Source organism: Poecilia reticulata, chromosome 10 (assembly GCF_904066995.2).
Source record: "Poecilia reticulata chromosome 10, P_reticulata-male-v2, whole genome shotgun sequence".
Lineage (NCBI taxonomy): Eukaryota > Metazoa > Chordata > Actinopteri > Cyprinodontiformes > Poeciliidae > Poecilia > Poecilia reticulata.
In genome coordinates this window covers 7318497-7330803 of record NC_088839.1, presented here as the reverse complement: position 1 = coordinate 7330803, position 12307 = coordinate 7318497, and the positions used below count along the sequence as shown (strand labels likewise).

General features: G+C 45.7%; 1 protein-coding gene across 1 annotated transcript in view; it reads right to left on the bottom strand.

Annotated features, from left to right (window-relative positions):
• gabra4 (gamma-aminobutyric acid type A receptor subunit alpha4) overlaps positions 1 to 11890 on the bottom strand; it is a 28869-nt gene extending 16979 nt beyond the window's left edge. Inside the window, exons 1-5 of the mRNA XM_081611365.1 lie at positions 11398 to 11890; positions 11150 to 11268; positions 6895 to 6962; positions 5840 to 6060; positions 3145 to 3227 (exon numbers count right to left, since the gene is read on the bottom strand). Coding sequence (XP_081467491.1) covers positions 3145 to 3227; positions 5840 to 6060; positions 6895 to 6962; positions 11150 to 11268; positions 11398 to 11486 — 580 coding nt within the window. The 5' untranslated portion in view covers positions 11487 to 11890. The remainder of the gene's footprint in view (positions 1 to 3144; positions 3228 to 5839; positions 6061 to 6894; positions 6963 to 11149; positions 11269 to 11397) is intronic.
• Between the last annotated feature and the right edge of the window lie 417 nt (positions 11891 to 12307).

Sequence of the window (12307 nt, the reverse complement as noted above, 5' to 3'; positions counted from 1 at the left end):
TAAGGTTTTCTTTTAAGAACCTTTTTCAAGACCAATACAAATTAAATTTAAGACCTGTATCGTGATAGAAATGTACAAAAGAAAATTACATATTTTATATGGTCAGAATGCAAATATCATGTGTCGGCAACAAAAGTGAGTCAGTGGCAAAGACGGGCGTCGTCCAGTCAACTGGAAATAAATGAGCACTTTTTGATAGACACATAAAGGCTACTTTGCAAACTAGCAATGGTTATTTAGCAGCTAGTTAGCAGTGGGCTCATCTACCTTCCTATGATGGATGCATAAAAGCTAGCTAGCTGGGTAGCAGGGGTATATTAGCACCTAGTTAGTGGTAGTATCAACTATCTCCCAACAACAGACGCAAAAAAGTTGGCTAGTTGCTAGCTAGCAGGGGTATATTAGCAGCTAGTTAGTGGTAGAGTCATCTGCCTCGAGTCAAAGAAAGCAGTGAAGATGTCTGTGTGCGACTCCAACGTTTGCCTGAAAGAAAAGTCCTGTGAGAAAAATAAACTAGAATGTATGAGATTAAATAGTTTGTCCACAACAAAATACAATACCTGTGATTAATGTGTTACATTTTAAAACGAGTTTAAAGACATTTTAAGGCCTTAGTTTTAGATAGATGAATTTTAAGCTTTCTAAGGATGCGTGGACGCCCTGAAATGAACAGAAACACGTGCTTGGAGTAGAGGTTTTAGGCTATTCTAAGCTATTCGGATGCACCTGCCTCGGTGCAAATATGGAGGTTTTCTTATTTGCTCTTGTTGCGTTCGTCCTCGTCTCGTTTCTCCTCTCTCGCATACGGGCGAGGTTGACCGGTCTGTGCGCGCACAGCTAAATAGCAGTTGTCTCTGCCTGCCACTCCCGGTGGGACCCCATATCGGTGGGACACCAACTGTTCTGCCAAATGAAATGACTCTGGTGTGTCATGGAGTGGAACGCCGTGCCTGTGCACACAAGCCCAGATGGAGAAGCAGAAAAGACGGGGAAGAGAGAGGGAAGGGAAGGGGAGGGGAGGGGAGGGGCGGGGGGGAGTGGTACGGAGAGAGATGTAGGATGATGGAGAGGAAAAAGTGAAGGAGAGGCAGACAGCGAGAAAATGAGCTCACACACAGCGGCTATGGAAAATAGCTGCATAGGTCTGTGCCGTCCCGAGGCGGAGGAAGGGACTCTGACCTTTCCTCTGCCCGGGGCCTCTGCAGATTCACGGTCGCTTCCTCCTCCTCACCGGAGGCAGGCGGCAGCAGAGCGGGATGAGCGGGACGACGGAGGGAGGAGGAGCGGGCGAGGAGAGGGGGACAACGAGTACTGAGAAGATGGGACTACGTCCTCCGCAATGTCACCGCGTCGGGTAATTGACGGCGGGTGTAAATGTGTCTCCTTTCTCTCGTAATCTTCAAATCGCTCGCTGCGCTCGCCTGATAAGGCGGAGCCGCTCCGCGCAAGACGCGTCTTTGTTTCCGTTGTTTCTGCTGACCACGAGGCTCGGCGTAAACACGGATGCTGAGTTAGGGCTTCGTCTCTCGCAACAAAGAATGAAACATGTCGTCATGCGGTTACGGCGCTCGGCCGCCTTGCGTTTGGCGCCTCAACAAACTACTTTTCAGCACAGAGTCTAAGAAATGAAGTCATGCGACTTTCCCGACTTGAACTTTTCCACATTTTGTCGCTTTAAAGACTTCAGTGTTTTTATCAAGGGTGCACCGGTTGCAGTTTTCTGGCCGATCGCCGATGTTTAAAAAGCCTGACCTCTCTGATTTTGGCCAATACCAATTGGTAGATACAACAAGAAAGTTGCTGAGTTGACAACAGTGGTGTGTTTACTAATTTCTAACGGTGAGGCTAACAGTCAAACTTCTCTCACAGCAGAGCAAAACAGGACAGTGGTTGATTTTTAAACTTTTGTCGAAGCTGGCAAGATCAGCGAAAAGGTCAGGTGTCAGTATCGGCAGATTATCGATCTCCCAAAATCAAGGAAATCTGGGCCGATTTATTGGCACAACAATAATTTTTACAACAGAGACATAATTAGTAATTGCAAAGTGGAAGGGAAATGGTGCATGGTTTTCAAAATATTTCAAACAATTAGGTTTGATTTAGTGTTAGGGTTAGTGTTAATGTTACATTTGCAGAAGTTCTGCCTTACTTTGTTTGCTGCAAATTTAAAGACAGCTGACAAAATAACTGGGTGAACTATCCTGAGTCCAGAGCTCACTTCCAGGCTGACACCTGCCCACTTGCCATGTGTCCTTTGTTCATGTGGCTGCCATTTTCCCCCCTCTAATGTAAATCACAGTCTCCAGAGAAAGAAGACCAGGAGGCATTGAACAGAAAAAGGAGATGGAAGAAGGCCAGCAGAGACGGCAGCCACATTGCCTCAGTTGGTTCACTGCAAATGCATCAGCAAGCACATCGCAATGAGCAATTAAGCAATTAATAGCATGATATATTAAAATGAGCTGGATCATTTGATTAATATTTGTTAAAATGAGACATCATAATCTGTTTGATGTATGTTTTTTAAGTGGTTTTTATTTCCGTTTTATTTTTTGTGTTTGGTTGTCGTGTTTCATTTTTGGATCATTAAAATGTTTTCCAGTTGAAGTGTATTAAGTGTTTTTAATAAATTAAAGTTTATTGGCCTTTGAGAGGGCAAACTTCCATTATTATGCCATTGCCAATATATTGCTTGAAAATAGCCTCAAAACGACAATATTATCGTTTATCGCGATAAGTACTGGGACAGTTTATCGACCGGCAAAATTTATCATGACAGGCCAACACATTGATTGTTCTCAGTCAAATATAATCACTCATTAAATAATATCTTTTAGCTTGCCTGACATTTTGTTGTGACTCTGGAGGTTAACATTAAAATACACCCCAAAACAATGAACAAAACAAATCTGTGAAGCATACGGTAGCTGTAGTAGCAGATAGACTGAGAGACGTGTCTGAAAAAGTCTCTTAGCAGAAACTAAAACCACAATTAAACATTCATATTTCAGCACAAATCTAGCCAACGATGATCTGCCTGCTTTCACAACAGGGTTTGCCGTTTCTCTGTTGCTGCTCGGTGTTTGGAAGACACATTGCACATTATTTCATCAGGTAGACGCAAACAAGCACCAAAGCACTCACAGCTTCCAAACTTGAGGGGACAGGCGTGTCCGTCCATGGGGAAATCCACCAGCTTCATGGGACACTCGGCGCTAATGGTCAACCTGCAGCAGAGGAACGGTTAAATTTAGGACCAAGATCAATTTTACATGTCTGCAGCAGAAAACACGGGTTCTAAAAGCATATAATGGTTTGAATTTCTAAATATATTTGCTACTGTTAATCCATCCATCCATCCATCCATTTTCTTCCGCTTATCCGGGGTCGGGTCGCGGGGGCAGCAGCTTCAGAAGGGAGGCCCAGACTTCCCTCTCCCCAGCCACTTCTTCCAGCTCCTCCGGGGGAATCCCAAGGCGTTCCCAGGCCAGCCGAGAGACGTAATCCCTCCAGCGTGTCCTGGGTCTTCCCCGAGGCCTCCTCCCGGTGGGACGTGCCCGGAACACCTCACCAGGGAGGCGTCCAGGAGGCATCCTTACCAGATGCCCGAGCCACCTCAACTGGCTCCTCTCGACGTGGAGGAGCAGCGGCTCTACTCTGAGTCCCTCCCGGATGACCGAGCTTCTCACCCTATCTCTAAGGGAGAGCCCAGCCACCCTGAGGAGGAAACCCATTTCGGCCGCTTGTACCCGTGATCTCGTTCTTTCGGTCATGACCCAAAGCTCATGACCATAGATGAGGGTGGGAACGTAGATCGACCGGTAAATCGAGAGCTTCGCTTTTTGGCTCAGCTCTCTCTTCACCACGACGGACCGGTACAGCGCCCGCTTCACAGTAGACGCTGCCCCAATCCGCCTGTCGATCTCCCGCTCCCTTCTTCCCTCATTCGTGAACAAGATCCCCAGATACTTAAACTCCTCCACTTGAGGCAGGACGACCCCCCTGACCCGGAGAAGGCACTCTACCCTTTTCCGGCTCAAGACCATGGCCTCGGATTTGGAGGCACTGAGCCTCATCCCGGCCGCTTCACACTCGGCTGCGAACCGCTCCAGTGAGAGCTGCAGATCACGTTCCGATGAAGCCAACAGGACCACATCATCTGCAAAAAGCAGAGATGCGATCCTAAGGCCACCAAAACGGATCCCCTCAACACCTCGGCTGCGCCTAGAAATTCTGTCCATAAAAGTAATGAACAGAATCGGTGACAAAGGGCAGCCTTGGCGGAGTCCAACTCTCACCGGAAACGAGCCCGACTTACTGCCGGCAATGCGGACCAGACTCTGACACCGGTCATACAGGGACCTGACAGCCCGTATCAAAGGGCCCGGTACCCCATACTCCCGGAGTACCCCCCACAGGGCCCCCCGAGGGACACGGTCGAACGCCTTCTCCAAGTCCACAAAACACATGTAGACTGGTTGGGCGAACTCCCATGCACCCTCCAGGACCCCGCTGAGGGTGTAGAGCTGGTCCAGTGTTCCACGACCAGGACGAAAACCACACTGCTCTTCCTGAATCCGAGGTTCGACTATCCGACGGACCCTCCTCTCCAGGACCCCTGAATAGACCTTACCAGGGAGGCTTAAGAGTGTGATCCCCCTGTAATTGGAGCACACCCTCCGGTCCCCCTTTTTAAACAGGGGGACCACCACCCCAGTCTGCCAGTCCAGGGGAACTGCCCCCGATGTCCATGCGATATTGCAGAGTCGCGTTAGCCAACACAACCCCGCAACATCCAGAGCCTTAAGGAACTCCGGGCGGATCTCATCCACCCCCGGGGCCCTGCCACCGAGGAGCTTTTTGACCACCTCGGCGACCTCGTCCCCAGAGATTGGAGAGCCCAGCCCAGAGTCCCCATGCTCAGCTTCCTCAACAGAAGGCATGTTGGTGGGATTGAGGAGGTCTTCGAAGTATTCCGCCCACCGGCCCACAACGTCCCGAGTTGAGGTCAGCAGCGCACCATCCCCACTATAAACAGTGTTGGTGCTGCACTGCTTCCCCCTCCTGAGACGCCGGATGGTGGACCAGAATCGCCTCGAAGCCGTACGGAAGTCTGTCTCCATGGCCTCTCCAAACTCCTCCTACTGTTAATCAAAAACCTTTATTATTATTATTATTATTATTGTCAGTACATTGAAAGTAAGAACTACACCTTTAAAAGCAATAGCTTTGGTTTTGGGTTTTGTTTTGGGAAAACCCATTTAGGCACCCCAGAATGGTTGCTATGGGAGATTCAAAGCTTCCTCCAACATGCACTAAAGAATCAACACAACACTCTAGGTACATGAATGAAACTCTCATTTTTAGGTCCTCTGGATTCTGTAAGTCACTTTTTATAGTAGAGGAAAGGTTTTTTTTGTTTTTTACAGTGTCTGAATGATGATTGCTGAAGGGTACACAAACCAAGGGAAGCTTTTAGCTCGTCAATTTCCTCTTTTGGCCCATGTGGCTCTGAGTTGAAAAAGGCAACGTTTTGGACTGTGCCAAATGTTTGGCACCTGCACCGCCTCTGAGCAGCTTTCTGCTGTTTACACCGAGAACCTTGGTTGGATTCCACACTAGATCCCTCTTATTACTTTATAGCAAACACAGTCTGTCATCTCACCTTTTCTAGCAAAAACAAAAAATGGATAAAAAAAATTGCAGAAATATGGAAATGTACAATATGTGAGGTGTCTGCAACGTAATCACAAGCCATCGTTTTTGAAAGTTATGAAATGAGATGCAAAGCAGCAGGCTGTTGATAAGATGGAGACACAGTTAAGGGTTTTTCTTTTACCTCATGGTGTAAAGGATGGTGCCGTTCTTCATGATGCGGAAGAGCTTGTTGGGCGCGGTCATGTTGTGGGCCACTGACCGCTTGCCGTTCCTGAAGAAAGTGTCCGGTGTCCAGACCTTGGTCACCATCAGGTTGTTAAGTCTCAGTATCTCCACTGGGCCCTCGTACATCAATCTCCGATCAACCCAGGTCTGCCGAAAGAATACGTCCATGGTGTATTCCTAATGGAGGGAAAACCGACATGTTACAAAAAACACGGATGGATTTATCGATATAAGAATTAGCAGTGGGAATTATTTTGTTTTCAACAAAATTTCAAATGCAGTAATGTTTTGGTTGAACAACTAAATAATGCAGTACTACGACTGTACAACATTAAGAAAACGTGATGGTTGACAAAATTGGTGAATGTTGCGATAACAGTATTATTTAAGATAAGGGTTGTCAAAATAATTGATATTTTGATGTTATCTAACAATTCAACGACGTTGACTTTTGTCAAACATTCACATTTTTTACAAATTGTCACACTTCTGTCCAAATTTAAAACCTTTGGTGGATGTTTTAAAATTTGCTAACATGGGTGAGTACATGCAAAACAACTTTTAAAAAATGAGCGCTCTTTATCCAACAAAGCAAACACAAAAGCTTTGTTAGAGGTACTTTCCCTAAAAGGCAGACACACAGGAAAAAGACTAAACGCAGAACTGCGCTAGCGTGTTAATGAAAAGATAATTAAAAAGGAGTACAAAAATCACCAGGAGCCAAGGCAAAAAACACAAACCAAAACATTCAGGAGGTGACAGGATCAGACGAAAGGAACAGGCGAGGAGTGACTGAGGTTGAGGTGCTTAAGTACTGGGGAGGTTGAATGCTGAACAAACAACCTGGGCTTTTTAACTAACTGATTACAGTTCTTTATCATGTGCATACTGCGTACAGTGATATTGTGTTAACAGTAAATTTGTGATATATGTTGAATCGCAACCTGACAGCACAAAAAGTTGTGTAAAACTAAAAACAGAGTTCAACATGACAAGAGTTTAGCTACGTACCATTTCAACGTCTGAGACTGGCCCAAAACTCGTCACATAAATGTCAGTCTTCACCTCCGTCACAGGACCTGTCGGGTTAAACACACCACAGAAATAACATTCACTGACATTTTCTCAGAAAGTTATCTTAAAAGCTGTTTTGAGGTCTACAGATCCTCGGAATAAAATCTAGGAAACGTGCAGTAGCTCATCTCTTCTGGAGCTGTGTAGTACTCTGCATAATGCAATGGAGAAAATAGCTTAGAAGATATAAAAAAACAACAACAAAAAAAGCATAATCCTGTTTGATTTTTCTCCCCTTCTCCCCTCCAAATGGATGTGGAGTCCCGGTGTGAAGACGAGCTGTAAGCGTGCGCCTGCACGCGGACATTCCCGTTGACAGGCCGCTTTGCGCAGTAAACCAGTTCTCGCTGCTTCCCAACATGAATATTCAGCAGACATCACGCATGAAAACCAAATCCATATTTTTTACCTCTTGAACCGAGCGCTGTGCATTTGTCCTGAAATGTACAGGGGATTATGTAACTGCCCTCACTCATACGGGGCCGCTCGTTTTAAAGGCAAACCCGTCACACTGTAAGTACGAAGAGCGAGACGCCGTTTTAGCGGGCGTCACGTTGTGGGTTCACAAAACAGCGCGTTACTTACAATGCTAATCTTACAATGCGAGTTAGAGAGATAGAGCATAGAAGCACAATGTTGACATAAAGACTTGCTTTGTCCTGAATGGAGGATTTCCTCAGGCTTCATCTGCTTATGAGCGTCTTAAGATCGAACAAATTGATTGTAATTCTTTGGATTTCCTGCTTACTGGATTTTATGCATTTTGTTTGTTTGTTTCTCAACAGTTAATATTTAGGAAGTAAAGCAGGTTGGCTTAAGCTATCTTTAAAACTGCAGTATGTAACTTTTAATTAAGCTATCGCTATGTTGTGACAGCATGAGACAGAAAATCTGTGAAAACATCGCTCTCCTCCACATCCTTTCTGATATTTTATTGCCATTTTAAGAAATGCACCACTCCAAACAAAAACAACCAATCAGTGCCAGGAGGACGATCTTCGTGCCTCAAACCAACCCTGTGAATGCGCTACTAAATGTGCTAATGGCACAACTCACTGTTTATCTGGTGACCGTGTTAACGATTCTTATAGCATTCATGATAGACTATTCTAGCTGCACCATAGCAGAGAGCAAAGGAGAGATGTTGTAGGGGGAATTGTGATGGTGATTGAGAGCACTAAGTCCCGCCTCCTGTCTCTGATTGGTTGATTCTAGTTTGCGCTGGAGAAAAATAGTAGTTTTAGTGTTTTTTTAAACGATTTTTAAACATCATCAATTAGAATTTATTGAGACAACGATAAATCAAAAACTTGTCGCAATAAGAAATGTATGACGATAAATGATAAACGATACAACAAATGGCCACCTCTAGACTCAAGTCTTAGTTTAGTGCTGCCTCTGACATCTTGCTCTCTATTTAGTCCCACTCTGCTTTCCATCGCATCTCTTCTTTTTGCGGATGATGTGGTACTGTTGGCTTCATCAGATCGTGATCTGCAGCTCTCGCTGGAGCGGTTCGCAGCCGAGTGTGAAGCAGCCGGGATGAGGCTCAGTGCCTCCAAATCCGAGGCCATGGTCTTGAGGGTAGAGTGCCTTCTCCGGGTCAGGGAGGTCATCCTGCCTCAAGTGGAGGAGTTTAAGTATCTGGGGATCTTGTTCACGAATGAGGGAAGGAGGGAGTGGGAGATCGATAGGTGGATTAGGGCAGTGTCTGCCGTGAAGCGGGCGCTGTACCGGTCCGTCGTGGTAAAGAAAGAGCTGAGTCAAAAACCGAAGCTCTCTCTTTACCGGTCGATCTACGTTCCCACCCTCATCTATGGTCATGAGCTTTGGGTCATGACCGAAAGAACGAGATCACGGATACAAGCGGCCGAAATGGGTTTCCTCCCTTAGAGATAGAGTGAGAAGCTTGGTCATCCGGGAGCGACTCAGAGTAGACCCGCTGCTCCTCCACGTTGAGAGGAGCCAGTTGAGGCTCGGGCATCTGGTCAGGATGCCTCCTGGACGCCTCCCTGGTGAGGAGTTCCGGGCACGTCACACCGGGAGGAGGCCTCGGGGAAGACCCAGGACACGCTGGAGGGACTATGTCTCTCGGCTGACCTGGGAACGCCTGGGGGTTCCCCCGGAGTAACTGGAAGAAGTGGCTGGGGAGAGGGAAGTCTGGGCCTCCCTTCTGAAGCTGCTGCCCCTGCGACCCGACCCCAGATAAGCGGCAGAAAATGGATGGATGGATGGATGGATGGATGGATGGATGGATGGATGGATGGATGGATGGATGGATGGATGGATGGATGGATGGATGGATGGATGGATGGATGGATGGATGGATGGATGGATGGATGGATGGATGGATGGATGGATGGATGGATGGATGGATGGATGGATGGATGGATGGATGCTTCCCATCGCCTCCAATCACCTTTTTCTGTCCCTGCTAAAGAAAAGCATCCTCCACAGCACAATGCTGCCACTTCCAAGTTTCACAGTGATGTGGAGAGTTGGTTTCCTGCCACGCATTGCGTTTCAGCATCGATGACTAGCTTATGTGTCGCTGTTGAGAAGAGATTTCTTTTTTGCCAGTCCTCCAGAAAAGGCGAGACCTGTGGAGTCCAGATTAAACGGTTGCCCTGCTGGGCGCAGAGCCACAGTGTTGATATGTTCTTGATGGATCTTCAGAGACTTTGAGGGTGGTAAGATCAAATAAAGTGACTAGAATTTGATTTATTTTCTACTTACTTCACATTTTGCCGTCTTAAACCCTTTTTCTTGTTCGTTCATCCTAAACATTTGCACGGGAGCCTTCAGTGAGAACATTCAACAAGTTTTCACTGTTCTGTAAGATTATTGGTTGGAGAAGAAGTGCAGTTAAGACCTCCTGCTGATCTGCTGACCATCAGTACTTCCGTCACGATAACACATTTTGCTGGGCAATATATTGTTTCCCAGAAGTTATTACGATAAATGATAATACCGCTGTTTTGAGATAATTTTTTCAATATGATGGGATAATAATGTAAGAACACATTATCAAAGATCAATAAGCTTTCACTTCTAACGAACATGTAACACTGGAACTGGAGGACATTTTAAATATCCAACAAGAAGAAACAAATAAAATGAATTATGAAGTCTCTGCAAACAAAACTGTCCTTCAAACAAATTGAGACCAAAGCATCAGTCTGAAGACTTTCGTCACCCGGTTTTTGGTGGAAAGAGAGAAAAGTGAAGAACGATAAACGATAAATATGAAAATTATTGAACTCGTTTTCATTTGCCGTGCGATTAATTGATTTATTGCTTATCGTGACAGACTTAAACACTGATATGACGAGTATAACAAGAGAAAAACTAATTCTATATTTTTCCTTTTTTCGTCCAAACAAAGTCTGACGTGTTCCCTAATATTTAGAAGATGTTGCCACAGTATTTTCCTTTGTATTTATACTTGAAATTTTATCCTCATGACCTTTCACCTACAAAGTAAAACTTTTTTTAAATTTGAAAATATGCCAGCTGTCAGATTTAGTTAAGATTTAGATAAGTTCTGCTGTTTGTGTCTCAGAAACAAGTTCCTTTAATTTACAGACACACAACAAAACAATTTTTCCCGTACATACTGGCCGCTTCGACACTTCCGACGTTCCAGGTTTGGAATTCCGCTTGTTGTACATTTCCAACCCTGAACTTGGACATTCACACTGTCCAGTACAGCCACCAAACCCAGCAAACTCTCGCTGGTTTTCTGAATCTCAACAACCCACTCAACTCGGGTGTGACGTCATTCTGAGCTCTGACCTCAGAAACAAACTGAATGCAGCACAGCTGAAGGACGAAGCTGCAGATGACACCCTAACTCAGGGGCCGCAGACAACCTTGAACCGGCCCTGCGCAAAATAAAAAGTTCATGCATTTATTTTCTAATGTAGTAATAAAAAACAAAGTTAAGAAGGAAACGCTAAATCTGGATGATGGAAAAATAATTTTGACCTTTTTGGGCTCAAATTGTTTGTACTTCTACGCCTCCGTAGAGAGAAGATGTTTTAAGCGGTTCTTTGGCAAACAGTAACATCACTTTCATTTTCAGTCTTTTCATTTAAGCAGATACTATAATTTCCAAAGAGACAACAAAGTGTTGTGAATTGTGTGATGCTTGTTCTGCGGTGCGCAGAAATTGCGCTTCTCCTCTAAATACCTCCGAATCCAGGTCGCAGCCTGTTGTCGTAGCCGTCCAGAAGTCGGTCCAAAATCCGAGTAAAATTCTCCGGGTAAATCCTTTCATCCTTCCTTGTTTGTCCGGAGATTGTTTTCGCACTACGAGAAAATTTAAATAATAATAATAAAATAATAATAATAATAATTAAAAATAAAAACTGAACTTTCAGGTGTGACCTGATCCGATCCATCAGGGTTTTTTTTTTTTTTTTTTTGGCACGCACTCACCAAGTAGTCAAACAGAAAAAGTAGACCAGGGTCCGAATGAACGCGGGTCGCGTCGCCGTCACCATCTCCTTCTTCTTTGCGAACAGCATCCTCGCATGCCATACTTCAAGCCTCTTCACATCTCACCGCGCCAAGCCGCCTAAGTCCCGGTAGAAGAGACTGGGGGAAAAGACGCGGCGGTGGCGGCAGCGGCGGGGCGCAGCGCGGCGCAGCGGCGCAGGGAGGATGCTGGAAGTTGTGTGGATTTCTCTCTGCTTTCTCTCCGCCACAAGCGCAACACAGTCTCACACACAAACACACACACACACACACATACACACGCACACACGCACGCATTCACGCGCACACACTTTCACCCTACAACACCGGGCGGTCACCTCCTGTCCGGATCCTTCCCAGTCTCTCTCACCTTCGTTCTCTCATTCCCTCTCTTCTCTCCATCCCTGCCTGTTTTCTCCTTCTTTCACACATTAAAACCCGGCCACATTTCTCAGAAGGAGTCTTCCCCCCCCCCTCCCCACCTCCCATCTTCTCTCTAAGCTCCAGCCTCCCTGACCCCGCTCCCAGGGGCGTCTCCAGAAAGTTTAGTCAGAAGGGGGGGGGGGGACCACTGATAAATTTGAGGAGTTATACACCAAAATCAGTGATGGAGCAGAAATCCTGTGGAAGATTAAACGTGTGCTTGATATTTTTAAAACAACACAATACTCATTTAGCTCTTGTCAGGGAGCTGTGAATCTCAATACCACTTTCACACATCAAGAGGTGGATTTTTATTTTTTGCATATTCTTCTGGACTCAGTCTGCCTATAAACCTCAACTTCAGTCGTTGGCTGCCTTAATAAAGGGGAAGTATTATATTTTCCATCCACATAGTGCCACTTTATAGCACAATCACTGTGTTATATTC